Source organism: Fopius arisanus, unplaced genomic scaffold (assembly GCF_000806365.1).
Source record: "Fopius arisanus strain USDA-PBARC FA_bdor unplaced genomic scaffold, ASM80636v1 scaffold00057, whole genome shotgun sequence".
Lineage (NCBI taxonomy): Eukaryota > Metazoa > Arthropoda > Insecta > Hymenoptera > Braconidae > Fopius > Fopius arisanus.
Window position 1 is genome coordinate 678,352 of NW_011887796.1, and position 27,998 is coordinate 706,349.

The 27,998-nt window shown below is 39.0% G+C and overlaps 6 protein-coding genes across 12 annotated transcripts; 4 read left to right on the plus strand and 2 right to left on the minus strand.

Moving 5' to 3' along the window:
- Window positions 1-6: 6 nt before the first annotated feature.
- LOC105268457 (ovarian-specific serine/threonine-protein kinase loki) lies at window positions 7-4,111 on the minus strand. 2 transcript variants are annotated; one of them, XM_011308034.1, is made up of 4 exons: window positions 3,902-4,111; window positions 3,055-3,551; window positions 2,063-2,886; window positions 7-1,883 (listed from the first exon to the last, which is right to left on the minus strand). In XM_011308034.1, exons 2-4 carry the CDS (start codon window positions 3,509-3,511, stop codon window positions 1,644-1,646), a joined length of 1,521 nt encoding a protein of 506 aa, XP_011306336.1. In that variant the 5' UTR covers window positions 3,512-3,551; window positions 3,902-4,111; the 3' UTR covers window positions 7-1,643. The 2 variants fall into 2 exon arrangements, with proteins under 2 accessions (XP_011306336.1, XP_011306337.1); XM_011308035.1 differs by having other exon boundaries at window positions 2,063-2,862; window positions 3,902-4,109.
- Window positions 4,112-4,235: 124 nt separating this feature from the next.
- RabX5 (RAS oncogene family member RabX5) lies at window positions 4,236-6,306 on the minus strand. The gene is made up of 8 exons (XM_011308036.1): window positions 6,181-6,306; window positions 5,891-6,018; window positions 5,581-5,747; window positions 5,379-5,480; window positions 5,041-5,105; window positions 4,793-4,923; window positions 4,525-4,732; window positions 4,236-4,405 (listed from the first exon to the last, which is right to left on the minus strand). The coding sequence occupies exons 2-8, from the start codon at window positions 5,951-5,953 to the stop codon at window positions 4,335-4,337; spliced, it is 807 nt and encodes a 268-aa protein (XP_011306338.1). The 5' UTR covers window positions 5,954-6,018; window positions 6,181-6,306; the 3' UTR covers window positions 4,236-4,334.
- Window positions 6,307-6,448: 142 nt separating this feature from the next.
- On the plus strand, window positions 6,449-7,977 carry RpL23A (ribosomal protein L23A). The gene is made up of 4 exons (XM_011308037.1): window positions 6,449-6,532; window positions 7,064-7,377; window positions 7,439-7,566; window positions 7,631-7,977. Exons 1-4 carry the CDS (start codon window positions 6,499-6,501, stop codon window positions 7,890-7,892), a joined length of 738 nt encoding a protein of 245 aa, XP_011306339.1. The 5' UTR covers window positions 6,449-6,498; the 3' UTR covers window positions 7,893-7,977.
- A 315-nt stretch (window positions 7,978-8,292) lies between these two features.
- Window positions 8,293-12,007, plus strand: l(1)G0007 (ATP-dependent RNA helicase l(1)G0007). Its single transcript, XM_011308038.1, has 2 exons — window positions 8,293-11,783; window positions 11,867-12,007. The coding sequence occupies exons 1-2, from the start codon at window positions 8,491-8,493 to the stop codon at window positions 11,946-11,948; spliced, it is 3,375 nt and encodes a 1,124-aa protein (XP_011306340.1). The 5' UTR covers window positions 8,293-8,490; the 3' UTR covers window positions 11,949-12,007.
- A 177-nt stretch (window positions 12,008-12,184) lies between these two features.
- Window positions 12,185-15,706, plus strand: LOC105268461 (sedoheptulokinase). Of its 5 annotated transcripts, none has more exons than XM_011308042.1 (6): window positions 12,185-12,362; window positions 13,255-13,648; window positions 13,789-14,030; window positions 14,287-14,831; window positions 14,923-15,118; window positions 15,378-15,706. In XM_011308042.1, exons 2-6 carry the CDS (start codon window positions 13,427-13,429, stop codon window positions 15,559-15,561), a joined length of 1,389 nt encoding a protein of 462 aa, XP_011306344.1. In that variant the 5' UTR covers window positions 12,185-12,362; window positions 13,255-13,426; the 3' UTR covers window positions 15,562-15,706. The 5 variants fall into 5 exon arrangements, with proteins under 5 accessions (XP_011306344.1, XP_011306341.1, XP_011306342.1 ...); XM_011308039.1 differs by having other exon boundaries at window positions 13,436-13,648; XM_011308040.1 differs by lacking the exon at window positions 12,185-12,362 and adding an exon at window positions 12,369-12,640.
- A 327-nt stretch (window positions 15,707-16,033) lies between these two features.
- On the plus strand, window positions 16,034-27,976 carry Cpr (Cytochrome P450 reductase). Of its 2 annotated transcripts, none has more exons than XM_011308046.1 (7): window positions 16,034-16,380; window positions 23,409-23,807; window positions 23,885-24,034; window positions 25,369-25,493; window positions 25,567-25,755; window positions 26,001-27,062; window positions 27,201-27,976. In XM_011308046.1, exons 2-7 carry the CDS (start codon window positions 23,442-23,444, stop codon window positions 27,343-27,345), a joined length of 2,037 nt encoding a protein of 678 aa, XP_011306348.1. In that variant the 5' UTR covers window positions 16,034-16,380; window positions 23,409-23,441; the 3' UTR covers window positions 27,346-27,976. The 2 variants fall into 2 exon arrangements, with proteins under 2 accessions (XP_011306348.1, XP_011306347.1); XM_011308045.1 differs by lacking the exon at window positions 16,034-16,380 and adding an exon at window positions 20,273-20,441.
- The last annotated feature ends 22 nt before the right edge of the window (window positions 27,977-27,998 follow it).

Sequence of the window (27,998 nt, forward strand, 5' to 3'; positions counted from 1 at the left end):
TCCCACTCCTCCCCCCCTGAAATTTGAGGGACAATTCACGAAGAGAAGTTATTAAATCCTGTATATTAATTAATGTAATTACGATTTATACTATTCGTGATTAATTACCTCTATTGGTAGGCTATAATTAACGAGAAATTATTGATGAATTTCATTACAACATGAGTAGCAGCTAGAGTAAGTCAAGCTCAAATGAATAAACAAAAAAAAAAAGAGAGAGAGAGGAGCCATCACTCTCGAGATTAATTAATCCTTGTTTCATCGTTGATTGCACAAAAACAGTTAGTCGAGAGTTGAGAGTGGGCCTAATAATCAGACCCAGAGTGAAAAATTATTGGAAATATAAATTGTCAATGGAATTATTTGGAAAGCTAAATTAATTGACTCGAACAACATATCCTAGTGTACGTGGGGCTGCACCAAGTCTCTTCAATATCATTGTAATAATTTGTACGTAAAAATGAATAATTGCACAATGCATGAGTCCCAATTACGTTTGTACAAAACTCGATGTGAAATATTCACTTCTGATCGACAACTTCATAACGAAAAGAATTATTTCCCCGAGATTGAGAAATGTGTAACACTCTGAAAAAATTATTCACAATTATTTTCACGTGGAAATTGATATTATTTATTGAAAATTATGTTGAAAAAAGTGTGATTGCTCGAAATGCCATATAAATTCCTGGGGAATTGGCCTCCAGAAAACCACGACACCCAGTCGTGCGTATACAATTTTAACCTCGAGAAATCATCGCAGAAATAATGAATTAATGAGTAATTGTCATTTTTAATAAAACAATAGGGACAAAAAATGCCCATAAAATGATGAAATTCTCGTAGAGAGAGTAAAGAAGTGATGGATCCACAGCTACTGGCCACTCATTTTGCTTTTCGCAGTGTAAATTGAATTCAATGAGGAGACAACTAATTATTATAACTAATTAAAAATCAATAAGAGGGATAGGAGTGAGAGTTGATGAAAAAACACAGCATTAGATGATAATGTCGAGGTGTTTTTGGCTGTAATGACACATTTATCATTGTCTGATTTGATATTTTGTAAGTCTGGACCAGTTATTAGGTTCTTAATTACTCCCATAGCGACTTCTTATGGCGTATTTTCTCTGTATATTGTCAATGTTTATTATTAAATATTTTTCAAATAAGTCTTCGCTCAATTCGTACATCAGTTCTCTCCAAAATCCATCCATTACTAAATCCTCCTCTTTTCTCCACTTTTCATGACAGTAAAACTCAATTGATTTGTCTTGTCAAATTTATTAGAGACAAAAAAATAATGCGATTTGTGAAATTACAGTGTGAACATTTTCTTAAACATATTAATAACTCATCAATGCTCTATAGAATTTATCTCGTTAATCTCTCAAATATATCACAACATTTTATACTTTAATCTTCATCAGTCTGAGGCTTTAATGCTCTCCAGGCACTTTGTAGTATCATCTATCAACTTCTGATAAATCTATCGTAGATAATTGTGAACTTCAGGCCACAATCGTTGCCAGACTCGTCAATTTTTTTCTTATTAATAATAATAATTGTGAGTCAACGGTGACTATAAAAAAAGATATTAGTACTTTTACGATGGGTCAGTTATTTGGGGCTTAATTAATTAATTAATTAAGTCGTGCTCGCTTTGGCTTGGAGCCAGGTACGTCGAATACGTGTTCTCGAATAGGGTTGACCTGAGGTATCACGTTGGGGGCGACTGGTGGTGTATTTTCGTTGCTGGAACTTGCCCTCAGCAAAGCCCTCACAGCTTTGCCAACAATAACGTCTGAACGCAGCCAGGAGTGCGCCAACACTTGCTTCATGGTCTTGCGTCTTACTGGATTCACCTTCAGCATCGATTTTATCTGAGAAAGATGCGTCATTATTTGGTGATTGAATTTCCTTGGAAATAGAAAAGAGAAAATCTTATTGGAGTGCATCCAACCGTTTTTTAATGAATTTTCTAAAGATAAATTATTGAAAAATAATTGGACCTGATGCAAAATCACTTCTTTAATTAATAAGATAAAATATAAAATCTTACTAAATCTCTGGCTTCGATACTGACATCATCAAACTTGTGCGATGGAAACCTGTAAAATCCCCTGATAATCTGCTGATCGAGGGGCATCGTGGGGTCATTCTGAGTGAATGGACAAAGCCCAGAAAGCATGACATACAGAATGACCCCAAGACTCCAAACATCAACCTGTGCCGTATAAGCCCCCATGCCCCTTCTCCTCAAAATCTCAGGTGCAACATAAAGAGGTGTTCCACAGTAAGTCTTGAGCATAGAGGGGGCATCGAGGAACTTGGACATTCCAAAATCAGAGACCTTCACAAGGGGATACTTAGCATCAGACGCCAGAAGTATATTCTCAGGCTTGAGATCCCTGTGGGTGATACCCTGAGAGTGTAGATACGCCACAGCATCGCATATCTGCCAGAACATAAATTTCGTCACTTTTTCCGGTAGCCCAGAGGCCCTGCTGATTCTGTCAAACAACTCGCCACCCTCCATGAGCTCCAGGACAATGAATACTTTATGTGATGTGTCGATTATCGTCTCCATCTTGATGATGCAGGGATGCTGGAGCTTCTGGAGAATGTCCACTTCTCGCTGAATCTTTATGGGATCGTGGAGAGGATTTCTCGGACCAACTTCTGTGTATTTTCCCTTGGATATGGATTTTATGGCGAATGTGTTGAAGGACTTTTTCGAGAGGACCATGTGAACATCACCAGCAGCTCCTGAGCCCAATTTTTTTATCACTGTGTACTCAGAGGCCAATTGACTTGGCAGCTCGTTGTTGGAGTATGTCACGTCACCGTCAAAAGTGAACACTGCGTAAGAGCCATTAGTTCTTTCTAAAATATGGGGGAGAGCGGAAGAGGATTGATAATAACACAGACCTTCACCCATGCATTACCCACGACGTCACTGAATGCCAGGGAATAGTGGAGGCATTACTCCCGGAATTATTTATAAAATCGTCATTTCTGATTAATAAAAATTAAATCAAGATAGTGAATTACCTGTGAATTGGGCTCTGCCCACTGCAATCTCGTCTTTATTTTCGAGGACAACACTTTTATCTCTTCCTACGATTTTTCTATTGACGAATGTACCATTTCTGCTGTGATCGGTGAGAACGACAACAAAATCGTTTATAGAGGGTATAAAATCCCTTTTGATTGTGAAGTGCATTCTGCTGATCACCTGGAGTCCTTCTTTATTTATATTGTTGCAGGTGAAGATAATGTCACAGTCTTCCTGCTTTCCAGCTTTATATTCGTTGGTGTACAGCCACACGAGAGAAAATTTTGGGCATTTCTCACTGGGCACTAGCTTTCCCCAGGCCTTTTTCTCCTCCTGGGTCGCCTGGGACGGCGTCATCGTTACATCAGATTGACTCTGAGTCTGAGTCTGAGTCTGAGTTTGAGTCTGAGAATCAGTCTCTACATCACTCTGCATTATCTCTTCAAATTCCATTTTCTTAGATTTTTTTTTTTTATTTCTCTGTCTGAATTCACTGAAACAAGAATTTGGATTTCGATTTTTTCAGGAAATTACCAAATGATCCTCGATCTTTATGAAATTTGTGGATATCTTGGAAGGTGGTTTCTGAGTTACAATTTTCTGAAGGAATAATTTTTTCTAGAATTATGAAATTAAATTCAATTATGACGGAATTAGCGAATTATCTTTGTGTGGAAATAATAGAAATTGTCAATTAATTAAATAACAGCATTCACAGATCTTTAGCAAATAAATGACGCAGCAGATGGAATTCCTCGCCAAGATTTTGCGAGGGAAAGGATAACAAAATGGCTTTCCCTTTCTGTTCTAGCAAAACGATTGAGAGAAATTAAAATCGTTTACCTTTTTTCAAGGGAAATCTCCTAATCAACGCGACTTGTCGAGCCAACTGTCATTAATCGTAACGAAATGGAACGAATGACAAATAAAAATACAAAAAATCGAATAAAGACAGACAAACAACGAAAATTGACAACAACTTGAAACCGGTTAGGACATCGCTTTTGTGAGAAATTATGAGGATAATCAAGACATTATGCACGTGAGGAAGAAGCCCCCAACGCCGAAAATGCCCGGAAAAATTCAAAAATGAAAAATTCCCCGTGAAAGCATCATTAAATGATTAATGAATACTTTTTTTCTCTGGAGAGTGTCAAAATAAATAAATATGACTCAGTAAATCTCCCAATATTTTTTTATTCAAATTGTACGTTTTTTTTTTGTTGGACTAGAGGAAAATACAAATGAGGAAAATACTCTTGGGTCCGTGAGGAAATCATGGGCTGCACTTCAGGAACTTAAAAAGTCTTTTTTGAGTCTTCTCCACTTCTGGCTGCCTCTTGAGATCTAAAAAATTAATATCCGTTATTTGATTGCAGTAAAAAAGTTGAAATCTCATTATTTCATTGCACTTTCAATGAATAAAATGAAATAATTCTTTTTTACACTGCAATATGAGGACTTACTTATGAGATCTGAACCGAGAGGAAGAGGTTCCGTCCTCGAGGACCTAATTTCCCTGAGGACAGTAGCTTCGAAGGAAAGTGCAGAAATCCTAGAAAAAAGTTGATCAATTCCGTCTCCAGTCTTGGCAGAAACAGCCCAGTACTCTGCCTTTATTCCCTCAGCCACAGCCATTGCTCGTCTCTCGATTATCTCGTACAACTGATTGGACTGTAATTAATAAATTAATGATTAATTCACTGGTTACTCAAATTTTTAAAAAGAAATTACCAGTAAATCCTTCTTGGTTCCCACCAGGAAGACGTGACAGGGTCCATTATTGCTCTTCATGGCCTCCTCCAGCCACTGCTTGGAGTGGGAGAGAGTGAACAAACTCCCCAGATCGAAGACAATCATTATCACTAGTAATTAAAAATAAAGATTTCATTGGTTCGATAAAAAAAGATAAAACTCAAGTCGATGATCAGCTGTATTAATTTCGGTATCTTTTGTTAGTTAATTTTCTTTTTTAGGCTCACCATTTGCTCCTCTGTAATAAGAAGCTGCGATACACTTAAATCGCTCTTGACCCGCTGTATCCCATCTGCAGAATCAAATTAATAATCGTAATAATTGATTAACAAAATGATAAACCGAGATGATTTTACTTCTAATTATTTCGGAAAGTATTGACTTTCACAGAAAATATCAAGAGACCTTTTTCGTAGGAAATTTAATCAGCTGTAAAAAGTTCCTCTACAGCTTCTTCCGAAAATTGATAATTTCCAAGATAAAGCGATAATAAAATAAATTACGATTAATTTCACAGACTACTATGTGGTGTCTATATTATTATTAACGATTGATAATTTATTACATTTGGAGATTGAAGGGCACCCCCAGGACGTCGAAGCGCTCGACTTCGAAGTCAACTCCTATCGTTGCCTTGTAATTGTTATCGAATTTCTTGTGGCAGAAACTGTAAAAAAAAATTGATGACTAGGTTATTATTCGATGCAATTAAAGATAATTAATTAGGTTAATTTGGGAATTCATGGAGGTGTGATTGGGGAATTTACCGATTTACCAGGGATGTTTTTCCCACAGCAACGTCACCCAAGACGATGACTTTTGCGATTCTAGGAGCTGTCGATGCTGATGCACATGCCTGACGCACTAAATTATTAAATTCCCGTTCCTTGTAGGGGGTCATCGACCCCGAAAATGGAGGAGGCCAATTAGTAATCTGAAATTAATAAACAAATTTTTATCGGAATTAAATGAGCTAGAAGAAAGTTGTCCGGTGATTTCTCCTTAAATGAAATAGTTTACGAGATAAAATATTTAAGGATTAAGCAATTATTTTTGGGTTTATAATTAATTACTCACCCTTCTCTCCTCGTTAGCCACTGGTCTCAGCATTTTATAAACAGCAGATCGTGTTTCCAGCATTATTTTACTCAGAACGAGTGCATTATCAAAAAAATCCTGGCCCTCAATTTTTAATAGCTCTCAGACTAAAAAAGCAAAATTAAAAAATGAATAAACAAATTATTCTCTGATTTGCTGGGATTTTAACAATTAAATTGTGATCAATAAACAAAAAATTTTTCTATAATTCAAAAGAAAAGTATTATAAATCTTTAAAAATCTCAGTTATTTCGACAGTGGTCTCTCACCTGAACAATTAAACAGAATAATTAAATTTTCGTCGACAGCAAAAATTGGAACTGTCAAAATTTGCAGATTGTTTATAGAAGTTGATAACAGGATTTTCAGGATTAAATGGGGCTGCACTCAGAGGTTTTGTTGTCAAAGAACTAAACATCGGTTGCTGTGGCAGGTGTTGAATTTTTTCCCGGGGTGGTCAATCCCCTTTGGTGGGGATCGTTATTTTGACCTGCAGTCGATAAAAAATAATCGAATTTTGGTGTTGACTCGAGTAGTCGTGACTTGTCAGTTGATTTCCGGCGCTCGTTCCAGTCCTTTTCAGCAAAATGGCTCCCAAACCGAAGCCCACGAAGGAGACAGGTAATTATTTTCATTATTTACCCACAATTACCCATAGTATCACTAAAAAAATTGTCGCAATCAGGTAATTATCGGTTTTTCGTCGTTCACTTGTCATTTTTTAAGGATTAATTGTTTTTTGTTTGAGTTGATGTGAAGTTCCTGGGACGGGGGCACCATGTGCTCGTGTCAATGATTTCTCATCACCTGGGGGTGATTTTTTCCCCATTAATGAATTCATTAATGACCGTAAAAGTCTTTGATATCACACAAATCATTTTTGAACAATTTCTCTGTGATTTTTCTGATGTAAACGACTGACCAAAATATTGAAAAACAATTGCTCAATTTTGAGGTTATTGTCACAATTTTTTTATTGATAATCGAAGAGTAAATAATTTTCTATTGAATTATTTACAATAGTAGTTAATTTATAAGCCAACTTTCTGTCATAAAAAATAGAATGCCTTTTAAATGAATTGATTTGTTAAATTATTCCGGAGAATAATTGAGATATTACAGATGGAATAATTAAGATTGTTGAAATTTAAGGTGGCAAGCCAGCAGAGAAGAAAACCGAGAAAAAAGCTGAGAAAAAGCCAGCGACAGTTGCATCTACCTCGAAGGTGACAAAACCAGCGGCTAAACAACCAGCGAAGGATGCTGCCAAGGCTGCCAAACCCGCTGCCAAGGCAGCAGCCAAGGGTCAAAAGGGTGCAGCTAAAACAGCTGCAAAACCAGCGACCAAAGCAGCACCTAAACCAGTGACTGCCAAGCCCAAGGTGAAGGCTGTTGCTCCAGGCAAGAAGACACCCAAGGGTGGAAAGGCTGCACCACTTCAGAAGGCCCTCAAAGCCCAGAAGAAGGTAAACAATCATCCAGAAGTTAACAGACAATCAAATTTATCCTCGTTAAACTGTTTTACAGATCCTGAAGGGTATCCATGGCTCACGTGTGAGGAAAATTAGGACTTCGGTTCATTTCCACCGACCAAAGACCTTCAGACCCCCGAGGAATCCAAAATACCAGCGAAAATCTGTTCCCAACAGAAACAGGTAAAAAAATACGTTTTAGAATATGAATTTTGGAAAATGTATTATAATTTTTTTTTATTTGCAGAATGGATGCCTATAATATCATTAAATTCCCCCTGACAACTGAAGCAGCCATGAAGAAGATCGAGGACAACAACACTCTCGTTTTTATCGTGCATACTCGTGCCAACAAGTATCACATCAAGGCTTCAGTTAAAAAGCTGTACGACATCGATGTAGCCAAGGTCAATACCCTCATTAGGCCCGATGGCAAGAAGAAGGCGTACGTACGTCTGACTCGTGACTACGATGCACTCGATGTCGCCAACAAGATTGGTATAATATAAGAATTTTTATTATTCCATTCTACTTGTATAAAAATATTAAATATCTGTGCTGATTAATAAAACAAAAATATCTGTGCAGAAAATTATTGTTTTTTTACTGATTATAAAAGTATTCTTCGTCTTTTTAGTGAACTAGTAAGTTAGCAATTAATTTTTGACACAACACGAAATTAAATTTCTTTTAAAAAAATTTTTTTATCGATTTTTTAAACATTTTATTGAATCCTCTAAAAAACTTTCTCAGTCTAAATGAAGAAGACCTCAACTAAATTGTCAATTTCCAAATTTTCATTAAAGAAAGAATCCTTCTAAGAAATAAAAACTCCATTTTCGAAATTTCCCGCCTAGAGTTTCATGAATCTAACCTAAAACTCATTAAATCAGACGTTTAAATCCTAACCTTTCCCTGCAAACGTAAACAATCGAAAACAGCAGAACGAAGAAACATCGACACTTGCTCAACGGACAACTTTATTTCCTTCCAATTCCAAGAGGACCTCCAGAAAAATCTCCGCAGGATCCGATGCAGTGACACTATAATCCAGTGAGTAAAAAATTCGATTTGATTCCACAAATATCATCATAAAGATCATCGAGGATGACAGACCCCTCGGACCTGTACCGCCTGGAGGGAAGTGACGGTTCTCAACGTGGAGGTCTGATCCTCCAGAAGAAGCCGTCAGACCATACCTTCAAGAAGCCCTTACCCTCGGTTTTCGGTCTCGACAAACTGGCTGAGAAAAAGCGCCGAGAGAGTTCTCAGGAGCCATCGACATCCTCTAAGATTCGTCCAAGGGCATACCGTCACCCCACGGATGAGACGCCGACGCACACCGGAGGGGTGAACAGAAGAGCCCAACGTCGCCTGGAGGACAGACTGCGACATCAACGCCTGGACGCCCAAGAGCGACGTCGCCGTGATAAGAGCAGAAGATCAGATAGATCGGATAGATCAGATAGATCAGAAAGATCAGATAGATCAGATAGATCGGATAGATCAGATCGTCCGAGATTTAAGGACGAGCCGAGGACGCCCCAATTCCGCATGAGAGATCCCACGTCGAAGAGCAATTGGGACGACGACGACGACGAAGAACCCCGGAAATCCAGCTGGGACCATCCGACTCCGAAGATCTACCAGAAGGACCACAGGGATTCCATCAGGAGTGAATTCACTCCCTCCTACAAGTACAACCCCTGGCAGAGGGACAGAAAGGCCTCGGGGGCGACTCCCCAGGTGGACGGAGAGGACAAAGAGATGTGGGAAGAGGAGCAGCAGAGACTTGACAGGGAATGGTACGGGCTCGATGATGGAGAGGGTCATCACTTCAATGTCTCCGAGGAATATACCCAGAAAAAGGAGCAGGAGCTCGAGGCGAAGAGGCAGAAACGAGTGTCGGCGCAGCAAAGGCAGATCAATAAGGATAATGAACTCTGGGAGAGGAACAGAATGTTGACATCTGGAGTTGTCAGCTCACTCGATCATGACAATGATCCTGATGACGAGGGTGAGGCGAGGGTTCATCTCCTTGTTCACAATGTTGTTCCACCCTTTTTGGATGGCAGAATTGTTTTTACCAAGCAGCCAGAACCTGTTGTTCCTGTGAGGGATCCAACATCGGACATGGCTCTAGTCGCCAGGAAGGGATCTGCCCTGGTGAGAGCTTACAGAGAGCAGAAGGAGAGGAAGAGGGCGCAGAAAAAGCACTGGGACTTGTCTGGTACTCACATGGGAAATATAATGGGAGTGAAAGACAAGAGGAAAGAGGACAAGGAGATGCCTGGTGAAGAGGCTGATTTCAAGGCTGGACAGAAATATGCCAGACACATTGAAGGGAATGAGAACTCTGAGGACAGGCATAGGCAGATTCTCATGCAGAGGAGGAGTCTTCCAGTTTTTGCTGTCAGGCAGGAGCTCATGACGATAATCAGGGAGAATTCTGTTGTTGTTATTGTAGGGGAGACTGGAAGTGGAAAGACAACGCAGTTGACACAGTATCTCCATGAGGATGGTTACAGCAGGAATGGAATGGTTGGATGTACACAGCCTCGCAGAGTTGCAGCTGTGTCGGTGGCTAAAAGAGTATCCGATGAAATGGCATCTGCCCTCGGGGATAAAGTCGGTTATGCCATTCGTTTTGAGGACTGCACCTCCAAGGAAACCGTCATCAAGTACATGACTGATGGAATTCTCCTGAGGGAGAGCCTCAGGGAGGGCGACCTCGACAGATACAGCGTAATAATAATGGACGAGGCCCACGAGAGATCTCTTTCGACAGACGTTTTATTCGGGTTGCTCCGGGAAGTTGTGGCTCGTCGTCATGATCTCAAGCTCATTGTCACATCAGCCACGATGGACTCGAGTAAATTCAGTGCCTTCTTCGGGAATGCTGCAACATTTCAGATACCAGGGCGAACATTCCCTGTAGACACGATTCACGCGAAAAATCCTGTGGAGGATTACGTGGACGCTGCAATCAAACAAGTGCTGCAGATTCACTTGCAGCCAAAGTCCGGGGATATCCTGGTGTTTATGCCGGGTCAGGAGGACATCGAGGTGACATGTGAGGCACTTAAAGAGAGATTAGGGGAGATCGATTCAGCCCCTGAGTTACTCATTCTCCCCATATATTCTCAATTGCCCTCTGATCTCCAGGCGAAGATCTTCCAGAAGTCAGAGGGGGGACTGAGAAAGTGTGTTGTCGCTACCAATATCGCTGAGACCTCTCTGACCGTCGATGGAATCGTCTTCGTCGTCGATTCTGGTTACTGCAAGCTCAAGGTGTACAATCCGAGAATAGGAATGGATGCATTGCAGGTGTACCCAGTTTCTCGTGCAAACGCAGATCAGAGGAGTGGAAGAGCTGGTAGAACAGGTCCTGGTGTGTGTTACAGGCTGTACACTAGAAGACAATACCTGGACGAATTGCTCCTGACAGGAGTACCCGAGATTCAACGTACAAATCTGGCAAATACAGTTCTCCTCCTGAAATCGCTGGGTGTCCAGGACCTACTGGCGTTCCACTTTATGGATCCTCCACCTCAGGACAACATCCTGAACTCGCTGTACCAGCTGTGGATCTTGGGAGCTCTGGACAACACAGGACGCCTGACACCCCTGGGCAGACAGATGGCAGAATTTCCCCTCGATCCACCCCAGTGTCAGATGCTGATTGTGGCATCCCAGTTGGGATGCACCTCTGAAATCCTCATAATAGTCTCAATGCTCTCTGTTCCCTCGATATTCTACAGGCCAAAGGGCAGAGAGGAGGACTCAGACTCAGCCAGGGAAAAATTTCAAGTACCAGAGTCCGATCACCTGACCTTCCTCCACGTCTACCAGCAGTGGAAGATCAATGGCTACTCGAGTTCCTGGTGCAATGATCACTTCATTCATGCCAAGGCTATGAGAAAAGTCAGGGAGGTCAGGCAACAGCTGGAAGAGATACTGAAGCAGCAGAAACTCGAGTTGACGAGTTGTGGAAATGACTGGGATGTTGTCAGGAAGTGCATATGCTCTGCCTATTTCCATCAGGCTGCCAGGCTCAAGGGCATTGGTGAATATGTCAATTGCAGAACTGGAATGCCTTGCTATCTTCATCCAACGTCTGCTTTATTTGGTATGGGATTCACACCGGATTATGTCGTTTATCATGAGCTTGTTATGACTGCCAAGGAGTACATGCAGTGTGTCACTGCTGTTGATGGACACTGGCTCGCCGAGTTGGGGCCAATGTTCTTCAGTGTCAAGGAGACTGGCAGTGGACAAGCCAAGAGGAGACAGGCTGTTCAGCATCTGCAGGAGATGGAGGGGCAGATGAAGGCTGCTGAGGAGGAGATGAAGGCCAGGGCTAAGGAACAGCTGGAGAAGGAGCAGGCATCTGTCAGGAAGTATGAGATTGGGATTTATTTAAAGGGGAAAGATTGGAGAGAATTTTTGGGTAGAAATTAAATGTTAATCTCATTGCTTTCAGAAAGGAAATATTGACACCTGGAATCAGGGAGCCAGGGACTCCAGCTCCTTACAGAAAAACTCCAGCTCGATTAGGACTGTAGATAGATAATTTGTTAAAGTTGTGGATATTTTCGTAATAAAACACACGTCTCATATTTTAGTGTGAACCAAAACTAGAGAATTCTCCCATTTCCCATAAGACGTAACTCCCAAAATAAAAAAGATAAGGTGTGAAAAATTGTCAAGAAAAATCCGCGGAAAATTCAAAATTTCCTTGGACATCTGACGTGAGTTCTTGGAACTCGTCCGCTCGCTTGATAATTCCGAGTCTTTTTTTGTCATCCTTTTTTTTCGAATTGTCGTGCCTCAGGCGAATAAGGAAAACAATGGATAAATGGATTTTCGATGGGAGACGAGTGCTTGTGGTTATGTAATTCATCTGAAAGCTGTGGGAGATGTTTAATTACTGACAACATTGATATATTGACTCTGGGATGAACGAGTCAGACATTGAGGTACCACTTGCTGTAACTATAGTAACTCGTGTGACTTTATCAGCTGATAAGAAGACAATAGGATAGTAGGAGCTCCGGAGGCGGAGATTTTGAGTGGTTTCTAAGAATAGTGTTCAGATTGTTCTCTCAGATCCCTAGAATCACTGGGAAATTGTCAATTATTCTCACTAAAACAAATCCTCCTGTTCAGCTGCAATTACTGTAAATTAATTGAAGCGAACGAAAAATTTTCATTATTTGAGTAGAATAATTGAATCAAGTGAGAAAGTGCGATACGTGTAACATCACTTTTCCTAATTACCAATTTATGTTGAGAACTATCGATTTGTGGGGAATGCTCTAGGGAACTTTTTTGTAGATAATTTAGTTTCCAATGGAAATGATTTTTTGAAGTTTTTCGGTGGAATCGATGGTTTTTGAAATAATTCGATCGCTAGCAGAGGCTAATCACTCGAGCTTATCACTTTATGCGATTTTTTTAAATTTCGCTATCGCAATTGGTGTTTTATTTCGAGAACTGTCGATTTGCGGTGGAAAAATTGGGGGACTTTTCTGTTGCTTATGAAATTTTCAACGAGAAAGGTTCCCCGGTGTTTTCCGGGAAATCGATAGTTTTCGGGGTAATCAGATCAATAAGGAAGCGGTGAATTGAGAAGAGTAAAATTTACGTCATACGTGATTTCATAATTCTTGATTTATCTCGAAAACAATCAATTTGAGATCGAAACAGTAAGGGACCTTTTTTCTAGCTGATTCAATTCCCGACAAAAAAGCTCTTCTGATATATCCCCCAACAGTCGATAGTTCTTCAGATTAATCGATATATATCAAAAATCATACGAAAATCGTCTTTACTCTAATTAATTAATTGATACCGCATTTTCTTAATCAGCTGACATTGACATTTCGGATTTCGAGGGCTTTTTGATTAGTTCGATGGAAAATACAATGCGAAATTGAGAGCAACGAATTGATAGAATAATAGCATCATTACGCAGCAGTTTAACGAGAGCTCGTGTTGAGTGACTGGTGTTCTCGGATAAGTTTTTGTTCCCTATCGAAAAATGTCGCAGGAACTCACTTTGGGGATCGACCTGGGGACAACGTCTGTAAAAGTTGTCGTTTACTCCAGGGCAAAAGGAGAAATAGTGGCAAAACAGTCGAAAGATACGCAGGCCAATGTCCCCAGCGATTTGGGAATCGATGGAAATAAACAGGATGTACCGAAAATTCTCTCCGCTGTCCACAGCTGCATCTCCAGACTCCCCAAGGACCTTTTGCGACAGGTAAAAACAAATGAAACATTAATTTTTCACTTTTATCCGTTCAATTATCTTTATTGATTAATTTGATTATTCATTATTTCTATTATTCATAGGATAATTATTTATTGACAATTAGTTATCATTGAAAATCATTTCTCCAGGTGACAACAATCGGTGTCTGTGGACAAATGCACGGTGTAGCTCTGTGGAAGGGGCAGAGACCTAGTGCTGACGAGAAGGCCTTCAAGTTGGAGATCCCGAAAACGGAGGTGTCGCATTTATACACCTGGCAGGACAGCCGGTGCGATGCTGAATTCCTGAATTCTTTACCGCCATCGAGAAGTCATCTGCCTGTTCACTCGGGCTACGGATGTGCCACCATTTTCTGGTTTGCCAGGAACAAGTAAAACGTTCCGAATTAATTTTACAAAATCCTCGACCTCGAAACCTTGAATCCAATTTTTGTTTTACTAAATATCGATATATCTGAAATCCTGTTGATTTTAGAAGAAAATATGAAAAGACATTTTTCACGGAAAATTTCATCAGCTAGAAAAACTTTCTTTACAATTTTCACCTCAAATCAGTGGTCTTCGAGATAAATCCTTTCTTTCCCCATCTCATTTCATGGAGGAAATAAATTCCTGTGAATTCCGTAGACCCGAGAAGCTGTCCAAATACAATCGATGCGGAACGGTTCAGGACCTGATGGTGAACCTTCTGTGTGGTTCAGAGGACGTGGCAATGAGTTCTCAGAACGCAGCGAGTTTCGGTTACTTCCTGACAGAGGAAGGAAAATTCGAGATGGAGACGATGTCAACCTCGAATTTTCCCATTGATCTCCTCCCAAAGAGAATTCTTCGCCCTGGAGAGATAGCAGGTCACCTGATGCATACCTGGTTTGGAATTCCTGAGGGGGTGCCCGTAGGGGTGGCCCTGGGGGATCTCCAGTGCTCGGTTTTTGCCCTGTTGAAGGGCCCAGACGAGGCTGTCATGAATATCTCGACATCCGCACAACTGACGTACGTCCAACCGACGTTCAAACCTGGGGACGCCGAGGACTCAGCCACCGTCGAATATTTTCCGTACTTCAAGGATGAGTACTTGGCTGTTTCTGCGTCATTAAACGGGGGAAATTCTCTCGCCAGTTTCGTCAAGATGATCCAGCAGTGGACGATGGAGCTCGGATTTTCTGTTCCTCAGGGTGCGAAGTTAATACTTAAATTAAATTGAATTAAAAGAGAAATTAATTGGGAAGTAATTTTCCATAATTGTTTATTTGTTTTTTTTTGTAGCTAAAGTCTGGGAGAAACTAATTTCCCTCGGGCAGGAGGACTCGGCTATCAGTTCTATGAGGATTGAACCTCTTCTTCTGGGGGAACGACACGATCCCCTTAAAACAGCTAGTGTCACTGACATCAGTCTCGATACTCTTCATCTAGGGACTGTCTTCAGGGCCCTGTGCTCTGGGGTCATCCAGAATTTGCATGGGTATCAGTCAATTATTCATTTTTTTAATCTAGTCCTCGAACTGACCTTCAGTTAATCTTCAGAGAGATTAATATTAATTATTATATATCAACTTGCCGAGTGATAACCCCTGCGCCGATGGAAATTTTTCTGTTGTGAATTCTTCTTTTTCTTCTTGTATTTTGCTGTATAAACTTGTAAAGTTTCGAGCGATATAATGTATTAGAAAAAATATTTGAAATGTTAATAATAAATGGTGAATGATTTTTTGGGTGTGCAGCATGATGTCGCAGGAACTCCTGAAGAAAAAGGGGATAAAGAAAATCGTGGGAAATGGCTCGGGTCTCGTGAGGAATCCAGTCCTTCAAAAAGAGGTCCAGCACTGGTATAAACTTCCTCTGGAGCTGGGGCACTCCGGAGACGCTGCACTGGGGGCAGCTCTAGCAGGAGTTGCCCATCAATGATTTCGTCCTGATGATTAATCTTCCAGAACCGACCAATTCGCCATTTAATATTCCCTTACAGACTTTCCAATTGTTTAGTACTTTATTATTAGTCCATTAAGAACCGGGGAACCAATAAATTATTGTATTTACAAATAAAATTAAAAATCCATTAATTTTTCATTTTATCCATCCAAAATATTTTTTCCACGTGCCAAAAACGTATGTTTAAATAACTCCACAACTCCTTTAAGAATTTTATTGGGATTTCCCTGGAGTAAATATAAAAAGTTGCAAAAGTTGTGATCGATGAAAATTTGAATTTTCCCGGCAGGCGACCGCGCGCCGCTACCCGCGCCAATTCAAAAGGCCCCCATTGACAGGAGAAAAACAGCTGTCGTGTGTCTTTTTCCTTTTTTAAAGAATGGTATGGAGTGCGTACGTGCGATCCCCCACTAGAATTCCACATGCACTTCTGAAAATCCTGAGGCCTTGCGCGATGCCAGTCGGTTCTCACCCGCGGTCGCGAGAGGTACGTCTTCCCCTCGAGTGCAAAGATAAAAAAAAGGCATTAAAACGAAAAAACGCCACAGGCTGTTTGCGCCACGTCGATGAGAATCCAATTGAAGAAAACAACAATTTAAATTTGAATCAGTGAACCGGCAACACCCGGTGCTAATACGCGGTGGAAAAACCTAAAAAAGCGACTGCGCGTTCGACTATTCGATATATCTATATCAATATATCGAGGTGGTAGGGGGAGGCTTGTCCACTTGATCGTCACATGATACCGAGGCTTTTGCATTAATAATAGTGCGCAACTGCCCTCGAGGTCTAAAGGTATTTTTTCCGAAATTATTTCTTCCCTTTTTTCATTTTTATTGTGCCCCATCAATTTTTTCGGGACTTCTTTTAATTGTTCATGTGCTAATGTATCTCTTGGGATTTTTGGGTTATTAATTTGTTTGGGATTTTTTAGTTCAGTTTTTGGGTTTTGAGCGCAAGACGCGCGGTGAATTTGTTTTTGTAGTTAATTATTCAGATTGATTGTTGTTGGTGTGGGAAAGGGGTGGGGGAGTTTTTTGGAGATGATTAATTTTTGGGGATGAAGGACTTGTTATTTTGTGATGAAAAAACTTCTGTTCGAATTCTGAGGAGGATTATTGTTCAATCGTTAAGAAATATTTGAGAAATTTATGAATTTTCACATTTCTCAGGAGATTATTATCATTCTGCTATCTCGGGTGATAGCAAATAGGAACTGATAACTCACCGCTGAAGAAACTAATTCGAGCTATTTATTATCCTCTACAGAGGATAATTACCAATAATCACAAATTATAATTATTTACATATTACTAATCCCCCAATTCGCTACAAATTCCCTAAAAATCGTTTTCTTTATCGAAATCTATCAATTTATCGCCAAAACTCGAAATAGCTTTTTTACAGCTGATTAAATTTCCCACAAAAAATCTTTTTTGACATTTTCTCCTAAAACGAATAGTTTTCTAGATTCCCAAGGATGAATGTTCAGAAAAATCGTCGAGTAATTACTGGAATTGTGAGTTTTATTTTCATCGTGGAGTTTTTGTTGCATGAGGATTGCACAATATTAAATTGACAATTTTGTGAGTGCCTCGTCTGATTCTTTTCATTTTTTATAAAACGGATAGAATACCGTTCCTCTTGACTCATGCATAATGGATTCAGGATCAGAGTTCAAGGCAGGTATAACGCCAGACGATTATCGTGGCCCAGTGGCACCTCCTACTATTTTCAAACCGATTTTTCCGGGTTTTTCAGTTGTTTCGCGGTGGATAAAGGGAGTGTCCATTGACCTGAGTTTTCCGTATGCATTCTAGGAATGTCTTGTATAGTCTTGAGGCGACTGACTCCTCGGAGCATGACGTCGGTCTCTCCCAATCGGCTTTCAAAGCAAAACCCAACATCTTCCAGACATCCGTGGAGGGCTGGGGCTTCAGGACGTCTCTCGTATTTTCGTTCATGATTATCTGCACCAGTTGATTCTGTGAGGAATCAACTTGACGTGAGATTTTTATAAACAAGTGCAACTTTGAGACTAACTGATTTTTCCCTTAATCATCGCTTTATCTCGAATTGTATCGGTTTCACGGGGATATGTTAGAGAAATTTTTTATAGGTAATTTAATTTTGAAGATAAAAGATGTTTTGATATTCTATCGTTCGATCAATTGCTTTTGAGATAATGCGATCGGTAGTGAAATTATAGAGTGGGAGTCGAATTTTCAGGTTTTGTTGATTACCGGATTTTTGGTTTTCCGCAATTACCTCGGAAACTATAGACTTGGGAGTCAAACGGTAAAGGAATTTTTTGTAACTAATTCAATTTTCAATAAAAAAAGTCTTATGATGTATCCTCCTGCACTCAATAGTTTCTGAGATAATTGAATCAGCGAACTGGAAAAACAATCTTCATTTTCAATTTCATTCAAGTATCATTGATGGATATCTATTCTCGTCAATTTTCTCACTTGAATAAACAAATTAATTGTCGGAAATGATTTATGGAGCTGTCAACCATCAATCCTGTTTTTCGGTAGATTTATCTTTATTGAAGATTAGGTAACTGCAGATGACAGCGTGCACTGCCACGATGACAAGAATACCGGTTTGGTTGAGATTTTCCCAGTCGAAGGGCTCCATTACCAAAAAAAATAATAACAAATTTAAATAAATACGTCAAACCTCCCGGAAAATTAGCGAATCTTAAAAACAAGTGCACAATTACGTCGACTGTCAATTTATAAAAATTCTCCGATCGATTAAACTTCTGAAAATTGACGAATCAAAAATTTATTGAAATCGATAAATAATTAATGATTGAACAGGTGATTGCCGTTTTAATTTACAATTTCTCAAGTTAAAAATTATTAATTTCGGATTGACATCTAGTTGCGACTCGACGAAAAAAAAGTGTTTTGTTACATTTGCAATAAGATGGAATTGCAAGACTCGCGTATTAAAAAAATCATGGATACATCTTCCTCTCTCATGTTCGCTTATCAAGGTTACGAGGTCATGGTTTAATGACCTTCGACGGGATAAGAGACTCCAATTTTTTCGGGGGTGAGAAAATTCGCAAAATTGTGGAAAATATTCTCTCATTAATTTTCATCGCTCAATTTATGGAAGTCGAAGGCGTCACGTTCGCAGTGGAGTATTCAAATTATTTCGGTGTACGTGATCAAAAGGTAATGGCAAAAAGGGGGAGAAGAATAATAATAAAAAAAGGGAGTAGCAATTCCGTCAAAAACAGATCACTATAACGTCATTCAAATCTCGATTTATGTAGGCAATGGTTTATCTTAGCAGGAAATGTTAAAAAACATTTTCTCTCGGAAATTCAAGCAGCTACAAAAAAGTCCCCTATCATTATCACCTCAGAGCGGTACCTTTCGAGAGAATTAAAAATTAGATAATTATGAAAAATTAAAAATTCAAGTCCTCTTACGTTACCACTCCCTTACTGATTCAATTATTTCAAAACCCTTTAATTTTAACAAAAAAAACGAAAAGACCTTTTATATCAGAAATTAAGTAAACCGAGAAAAAGTCCCCAGAAGTTTTCACGTTGGATCGATGATTTTCGAGATAAATCGGTATAACTGGTGAATTTAGTTTATTTCTCAATTGACATGAAATTCTGCACGTTCTCGATTTTAAAGTGGGAATTGTCGGGAATAAATAATGACGGAGTTGCAGATAAATCCGGTGTAGTGTACCAATGGCTGATAATTTGAATTCAAGTGGTTGTGTCCTTGATGTGCAATCTCACACGTGTAGAGTACATTGTATACTCGTGCACGGATGACACTTTTTCATTCACTCCAGCCTTCCATCTTGACAGCCTGCATTGATATCGATATAATTCTAGATCACTTTTTGTTGCAATTTAATCGGGCGATGAGAAATTATTTGCATGACTGCAATTTTTTTTTTCTAATAATTACTCAGAGCAAAAAAGACAACTTAAAATTCAGGATAATTCATTTGGAATAATGTGTTCCGGCGGAATCTTCAATAACTCGAGACCCTCTGAGTCAAAATACTTAAAGCTTATCTTCATCTCTAGGAAACTTACCTAGCTTTGAAACGACCTATTACTGATCTACAGTGGATTAATAGATCAAGAGATATCCTTCATTAAAAAAAGATCATTACAAACTATAAAATCCAGTCGTTAAATTCAATTATCCCTCTCATCATTTTGGCTGAGTGAAATTAAATGACTTAAGTCTTCAATTCCAGGGTGTTTTCTGGGGTTTAAAATGAATTTAGAATCATTCGAATCGCTCTGTTGGATTCAGTGATATCGAAGAATCGAGCAATTCGATTCCAAACCATCGATTTCAAAAAACAGCAGATGATGATTCCTTTTTGGAAATTAATAACTCAGGATTGGCTGAGTCAAATTGAATCATTTTTCTATTACGTCAATCCTATTTTTACGAAATTTCAGATTATCGAAGATATTAATGCATTTGTATATTTTTTTTCGAGATAGGTAGGCAATTATTCACAAATCGGTAAAATCATGATTGCGCGTCATTCTGTCGTGCGAGTATCGGGTAGGATTTCATGAGTTGATGACTCAACTATTTTCGTCGACAGTTTACGTGAGATTCGAGTGACGTTGATAATTCATAGAGTGGATGAATAAGTGGGGGATAGATTTTTCAGTTACGAAGGAATTCTAGGATCGAATCGTCAGTTGTGTACGTCTCCTCGTGGAGTTTGTGGACTAATTAAACAGTATTGGCAAAATAAAAATTTCCAAACAAATCGTGTTGAACAATTTCGATCAAATCATAACAGTTTATCGGGACGAAAATTTAACAGTCAATATGGATTTACCGGTAAGTTAATTACGATTTGGTCGGCGAATTCATCGGAGAAAAGGAAAATTAAATGACGACTGCAAATCGTCAGTTCGCGAGTGAAAGTTCGTGCGGAATTTTTTCCTTTCTCGATTCACTCTCACTCATATCTATTACGTAATCCGAAAACTGTCATTGGTAATCAGTAATCTGACCCAATTGTGGGGTAGAAACTGACCTCAATAGAAAATTGTGGGTTAAATTTTGGAACAAAAGTGAATTTCAAAAATGCGATACACGACGAGTGATAATAATTAAAATAAAATGAAAATTGTTCCCCAATTGTTTATTAATTTTGGATATTTATTCTCCTCGGATTTAATTAAGTTTCAGTTTATTTTTCATAATAAAATGAAAGAAATAGAATTTAATTAATAACTACCGATTTTTTAATTTTCGGAATTTTCAGATTTTTTTTCAGATTCCACTACGATTGCGTAATAATTATTAACAATTTCGACCAAAACATGAATCACTCGTGCATTGTCGGAAAATTTCATACGAAGAGACAAGTCACGATGACAACAAATTAGTGTATTCCAGACAGCTCCAAAGTCCGCGAGAGCCTTATCATTAATAATTAAGGCTCCCCATAGTGAATATATATAAAAACAGAGAGATATTTTCAACGTCAAAAAATTCTTCAATGCAAGATTCATTCCATTTATTTCTCCAGCTTTAAATTAATTTCCCGAGATTTTCATTCACATCCATTAACTTAATTTCCCTCCTAATTACTGATCCGCATGGCCATATATAACGTCACATTCTCATTGTATTCATGAGTTACCAATTTGCAAGTCAGTTGGCGATTCGGAATTTTCGCATTTCAGGTCTTGCAACTGTCATGTCGACAGCTGTCATTACTATTTGATTGTACGTGGAAGATTATTCAAATGAGAGGTGTCCCTAACGAGGGTTTTCCGAAATAATGAGATAAGGAATTATGGGTAAATTGTCGGACTGATATTGCCATCGAGAATGTAATTACGAAATAATCACGGGTGACACAACGGTCGTAACTCGTTGGCCGTAAACTTGACAGGACTTGGGGATTGTCAAGTTGTTGGCAGATTTCAATAACTATTTGTTAGATTTCGATAACTATTAGTCAGATTTCAAATTATTTCCGCAGATTTTATCAATTTTTTATCAACATCATAAATTAATGAAATTATTATCAAACTTTTCTCACTATGGAATAGATTTCAGTAACTATTCGTTAGATTTCCTCAACTATCAGTCAGATTTCAAATAATTTCGGAAGATTTTATCAATTTTTTATCGACATCATAAATTAATGAAATCATTATCAAACTTTTCTCACTGTGGAATAGATTTCAGTAACTATTCGTTAGATTTCAACAACTATTAGTCAAATTTCAAATAATTTTGGGAGATTTTAACAATTTTTTATCGACATCATAAATTAATGAAATTGTTATGAAACTTTTCTCACTGTGCGATAGATTTCAGTAACTATTCGTTAGATTTCGACAACTATTAGTCGGATTTCAAAAAATTTCGGGAGATTTTATCAAATTTTTGTCCAAATCAGAAAGTAATCAAATCGTTATCAAATTTGTATTACTATGTGATAGATTTTACTAACTATTACATAGATGTCAACGAAATTTCAAAACAAACCTATCTGACACCAATTAATTTTCTCTTTGACGTACATTATCAGAATTAATTTTAAAATTAATCCCCGGGGCTCGAAATTGACCCCAATGGCGTCACTAATACATACAAGACTGATCATGACGTTCATGCGAAAACAAAAACAAACATCAATGACATCTTTATGAGACCAATGACTCAGTGAGACAGAATAACAAAATTAATTTCTTATCATGTAATTCTGAATACTGATATGGATATAATTTTATAATAACAGATAATGATTCGATGCGATTACGATAGTGATTACTGAACAATAAACAAATTAAAAAATGGAAGTAACTATGGAAAACATTGGAACTGTAATTGTACGTAAAAAATGAGGGGAAAATGAATAATGATATGAATCGTTATTGAATAAATCCTGCGAATGATTTTGGAAATCATTGGGTCTGTCAAAATCATAGTTGCAGATGTGTTTTGAAGGATTTTTGAATTCTAGGCGCTAGGATTGACTAGTGCGCGTCTGGAATATCGACTTTTTTTAGTCACACCAGGTAGTTTTTTTAATCATTTTGTCGGGATACCGGTTCTCGCCCCTCCCAGCCTGTGATTCATTCCTGTGGGAAGGCACCTGCAGCTGAAGACGAGACCGAATCCTCTAACTCAGATTTTTACAAGTATATTTTTTAGTCATCGAAACTATTTTATAAATCATCGCAAACCCTTTCAATTTAATTCCACTGTTCCAGCTGAACCATTGATTGAAGAGGAAAATTGTATTGGACTTTTTTTCTGGAAATTTCGTTGTCTCCAAAAAAAGTCTTTTGGCATTTTCCTCTAGAACCCCTTCCTGTCGGGATAATGTCAATTTTCTCGATTACTGATTTTCTCGGTGAGACGTGGTTGAGTTGAAAAAACAAATCGAACGATAAAAAAAATGATGAAAATTGAAAATAAGTTGGAGGAAGTTGCTTTTTGCATTGCTAGTCTGTAATCACTTTCGTCCTTCCATTTTTTACACAATTAAATACGCGGAAGTGGACGAAGCGATCGTCTTGGCCTTCGTCTCGCGTCGAGAGTTGACGTAATATATTTTCCCGATGATAGTGAATATTTTTTATACCCACGTAAACCTGTTGCCGGTGGTATGGATCCAGCAATTGGTTGAGAGTGACTTGAGGATAAAAGATGAGAGATAAAAACTGGATCCCACAATTAAAACATTCAACTTATCCGTAGAAATTCGTCAGATTCCCGTTTGGGAATAGTTACTGTGCTAAATAATTTAATTTTCTCATCACCTGGATTTTTTTTTTGCAGACTGCAGACGCATCACTTCCAAAGGCCGTGAGAATGTCGAGTTCTCCAGTTCTGGGTGAGGAAAGGGCTGAGCTGGTGGATGAGCCCCTGTTCAGTACTCTGGACATCGTCCTCCTGGGGGCTCTTCTCCTGGCCGGGATATGGTACCTCATGAGGAGGAATAAACAGGAGGATTACACCCCCTCGACAAAATCGTATTCCATTCAGCCGACGACATTCAGCGTTCCCACACCCTCGGAAAATTCATTCATAAAAAAACTCAAGACCTCGGGACGCAGTCTCGTAGTTTTCTATGGAAGCCAGACAGGAACTGGTGAGGAATTCGCTGGAAGACTCGCCAAGGAAGGGGTCAGGTACCGCATGAAGGGCATGGTAGCTGATCCAGAAGAGTGTGACATGGTAATTATCACCTATCAATTATCAATTATTAATTAACAATTGGTTTTACATACTTTTGAACTATTTCTTTTTTTCAGGAAGATTTGGTGAATCTCAAGTCCATTCCCAATAGTCTCGCGGTTTTTTGTCTGGCGACTTATGGCGAGGGCGATCCCACGGATAATGCAATGGAGTTTGTGGATTGGTTGAAAAATGGAGATGCAGATCTCAATGGGCTAAGCTATGCGGTGAGTTTTTTTTTATAAATTTTCAACAGAAATTTATAATATTTTATTCGAATTCAACGGCCAACGCAAATTTACCCTTTCTTAGAATTATCGACTTATCTCGAAAATTATCGATTCGGCACGAAAATGTTGAAGGAATATAGGAATATTTCTGATAAAAGTTGTTCAATTGCTAATAAAAAATCGTCGAAAAAAAATTAAAAAATTGGAATTGATGCTTTTCAGAAAAATCATTTGTCAAAACTTTTTTTTAAGTAAGAATGCAATGGTTTTTAATTGCTGATTTCACCCCAGAGCAAGGAATAGCCCTTTTTCCTGTGGAACAATCTGGATTGAAAACGACGAATGAGTCGTCCATTGATAGAAAAAAAATCATGACGTCACAGTAGTTACATAACGCTCACGTCCGAGGCGCACGTGTCACTCCGGATAATCAGAACGTTTTCCCATCGTTTTTGATTCAATCGATAGTGTATCGATCGCAGGCGATCAGTAGTTCATTGATAATAATAAAAAAAACTTCCCAGTGTCTCTGCATTATTAGAAAGGATGAATGGATTGAAAAGTCTAGGGAAAATCGCGTGGAGTTTTCCGACCCTTGGGAGCGCTCGAATCGTGCGGAAATATTTCGCACTAAATTTGCCGACGAATGTTCGTTCGAAATTGTTAATTATTTTATCAGTTATAGTAATTATTATAGCAATAATTATGACAATTACTAGTGCCAATGCCGCAGATAAAAATGAAAATTGGACTTTGCCTTGGGAATTTTGATTAGGTCTTCAGAATAATGTCTCTTTCATGGTTCAATCCGCGTTATTATCAACTCGGGTCAAAGTCCGTGGTTTTTTTTGTTTATCATTATTTTTAATTGGTTTACCTCAAAATTGTCAAGTTTTTTTTTAGAATTCTTTTCTGCTACTGCCCGATTATCTCGACAATGCTCGGTGTCAGGGAAAAATGCCATGAAACTTTTTTGTAGGGATTTAAATTTTGGATGGAAATATTTTTTTCACTTTTTTTATTTTAATCACTCGTTGTCGAGATAATTGCGAATTAAGTTGATAAAGTGAGCAGAATTGATTTGCGGGAGGTAAATTCGGGGGTTTCTTCTTCGTTAAATATCTCCGTAACGAGTGACTTTACGTCAAAAAGTGATATAACATTTCTGTTTGGAATTTAAATTTTCTACAAGATCGTCCTCTAACATTTTTCTCTAAACCCAGTAAAAGACGACATAAATTGACTCCTGTGGGGCGGGGGAAGTCGATTGGTGCTTTCTGGCCTGTAGCTGGATTTGTTTATTAATTATTTTTTATTGTTGATTATTTTAGGTGTTTGGACTCGGTAATAAGACTTACGAGCATTACAATGAAGTCGCCATTTACGTGGATCATCGCCTGGAGCAATTGGGTGCAACTAGAGTCCACGAGCTGGGCCTAGGGGATGACGACGCAAAGTAATTTTTTTTTCTTTTCTTCCCCATCCCCTTAATTATGATTTTTCATTGACTTGGTTTTTCATGACAACAGCATCGAGGACGACTTCATCACGTGGAAGGACAAGTTCTGGCCAGCAGTCTGCGAATTTTTCGGTATCGAAGGAGCTGGAGAAGACGTCAGCATCCGGCAATACAAACTCACCGAACACCTGGAGATGCCTGCCGAGAGGATCTACACCGGAGAAATCGCAAGACTTCATTCCCTGAAGACTCAGAGGCCGTATGTAACAAATAACAATTAAAAAAAAACACTTAAAAACAAAAGTCTTGAAGATTCTTCGAATATCACCGGAAGGAGTGGTTTTACAAGGAAAAGTCACTTTACATTATTTCTAGAGAATTTAATTTCCAACGAAAAACGTCCTATAAATTTCCCTGTCCGCCGCATCCTTCCGGAGATACAGCCAAGATACTCAGCCAACCATTTTTCTACAAATCTGCTTGACTAATTGATTTTCCTTTCAGACCCTACGACGCGAAGAACCCGTACTTGGCCCCGGTGAAGGTAAATCGGGAGCTTCACGGGCCTTCATCAGAGCGTTCCTGCATGCACATAGAATTTGACATCGAGGGCTCTAAAATGCGTTATGATGCGGGTGACCACGTGGCAGTTTACCCAGTGAACAGCTCCGATCTTGTGGCAAAAATCGGGGAAAAATGCGGTGTCGACCTTGACACAGTGATAACCCTGACGAACACCGACGAGGAGTCGACGAAAAAACATCCATTCCCCTGCCCCTGCAGCTACAGAACAGCCCTGACCCACTACCTAGACATTACAGGTAATCCGAGGACTCACGTCCTGAAGGAGCTCGCAGAGTACTGCTCGGAGCCCGAGGACAAGGAGAGGCTCAAGCTCATGGCCTCGACGACTGCCGAGGGGAAGGCCCTATACTCCGATTGGATCGTCAACGACAACAGAAACATCGTTCACATCCTCGAGGACATAAAGAGCCTGAAACCCGCTCTCGATCATCTCTGCGAGCTCCTCCCAAGGCTCCAGTGCAGGTACTACTCGATCTCGTCGTCTTCGAAGATGTTCCCCACGTCGATTCACATCACAGCTGTCGTGGTGGAGTACAAAACTCCCACAGGAAGAGTCAACAAGGGTGTGACGACAACTTGGCTGAAGGAAAAACACCCGACAGATCCCCCCAGCACTGTACCAATTTTTGTGAGGAAGAGCCAGTTCAGACTCCCCTCCAGGCTCATCACACCCATCATCATGGTTGGTCCTGGCACTGGTATTGCACCATTCAGGGGTTTCATACAGGAGAGGGATCTGGCCAGAAAGGATGGAAAAGACGTGGGGGACACTATTCTCTATTTTGGATGCAGAAGGAGGGAAGAGGACTTTTTGTATCACCAGGAACTTGAGGAGTACGTGAAGAGTGGAACTCTCAAGCTTCACACTGCCTTCAGCAGGGAGCAGGACAAGAAGGTCTATGTTACTCATCTTCTGGAGAAGAATATGGATGAGATATGGGATGTCATTGGGGCCAAGAATGGACATGTCTACATTTGTGGGTAAGTACAAGAATTTTTTATCAATCTTTTATTTGAATTTCACGTGCTATTCTCTCGGCTTACCGTTAATTTTTTTCATGAAAAAATTCTTCTCGATCATAAAAAAATCGGATTTGATTATAAAAACATTTTTTTTAGGGATGCTCGCAACATGGCACGCGACGTGCACAATATTCTTCTTAAAGTCGTCCAGGAAAAGGGCAAGATGACAGAAATGGAGGCGACCAATTATATAAAGAAAATGGACTCACAGAAGCGTTACTCGAGCGATGTCTGGAGTTGAATATTTTTATTCTATACAAATTTTATAATATTTGTATTAATTGTGATCGAGGGCTGGTGGAGCTCCAATGGCTCCAGGTACCTAGATAAACGAAACAAATTTTTATTCTGTATATAATGAACAATTAGATAATAATTAATTCATCAGGGAAGTGGTGGATCGGGTAGAGTTGAATTTTCCCTAAATCCAGTAATTACCGAGATAATTGCATTCCTACAAAATTGTAAAATCGACAATTTTTTTACGTTTCATCTCTTCTTTGGTGAATATAATCATTTAGTTTGTTCGATTTCAGATGAAATATTCAAAGCGCATTCTGTGCGAAATTTATTTTGAAGTTCTCTTTATTTCAGTTCATCACTGGCATTGTGTAGATACAATGATCATTTCTAGTTTATTTTAATGTACATGTATATTAAGTGAACGAACTAACTGAACAATAATTAACATTAATCGATAGTTTAATCAAAGCGCAAGGGAAGGGAGAATATTTTACAATTCTATGAGATGAAATAAATGTTTAGAAAAAATTTGTTATCGTGATTTCAACGTGAAGTCAATCGTTATGTTGTAATAACGCTTACATAGATTGTAATCGGTATTTGTAATAGAAAAATGCAGTTAAGGATTATTTTTTGTGTTTTTTTGTATCT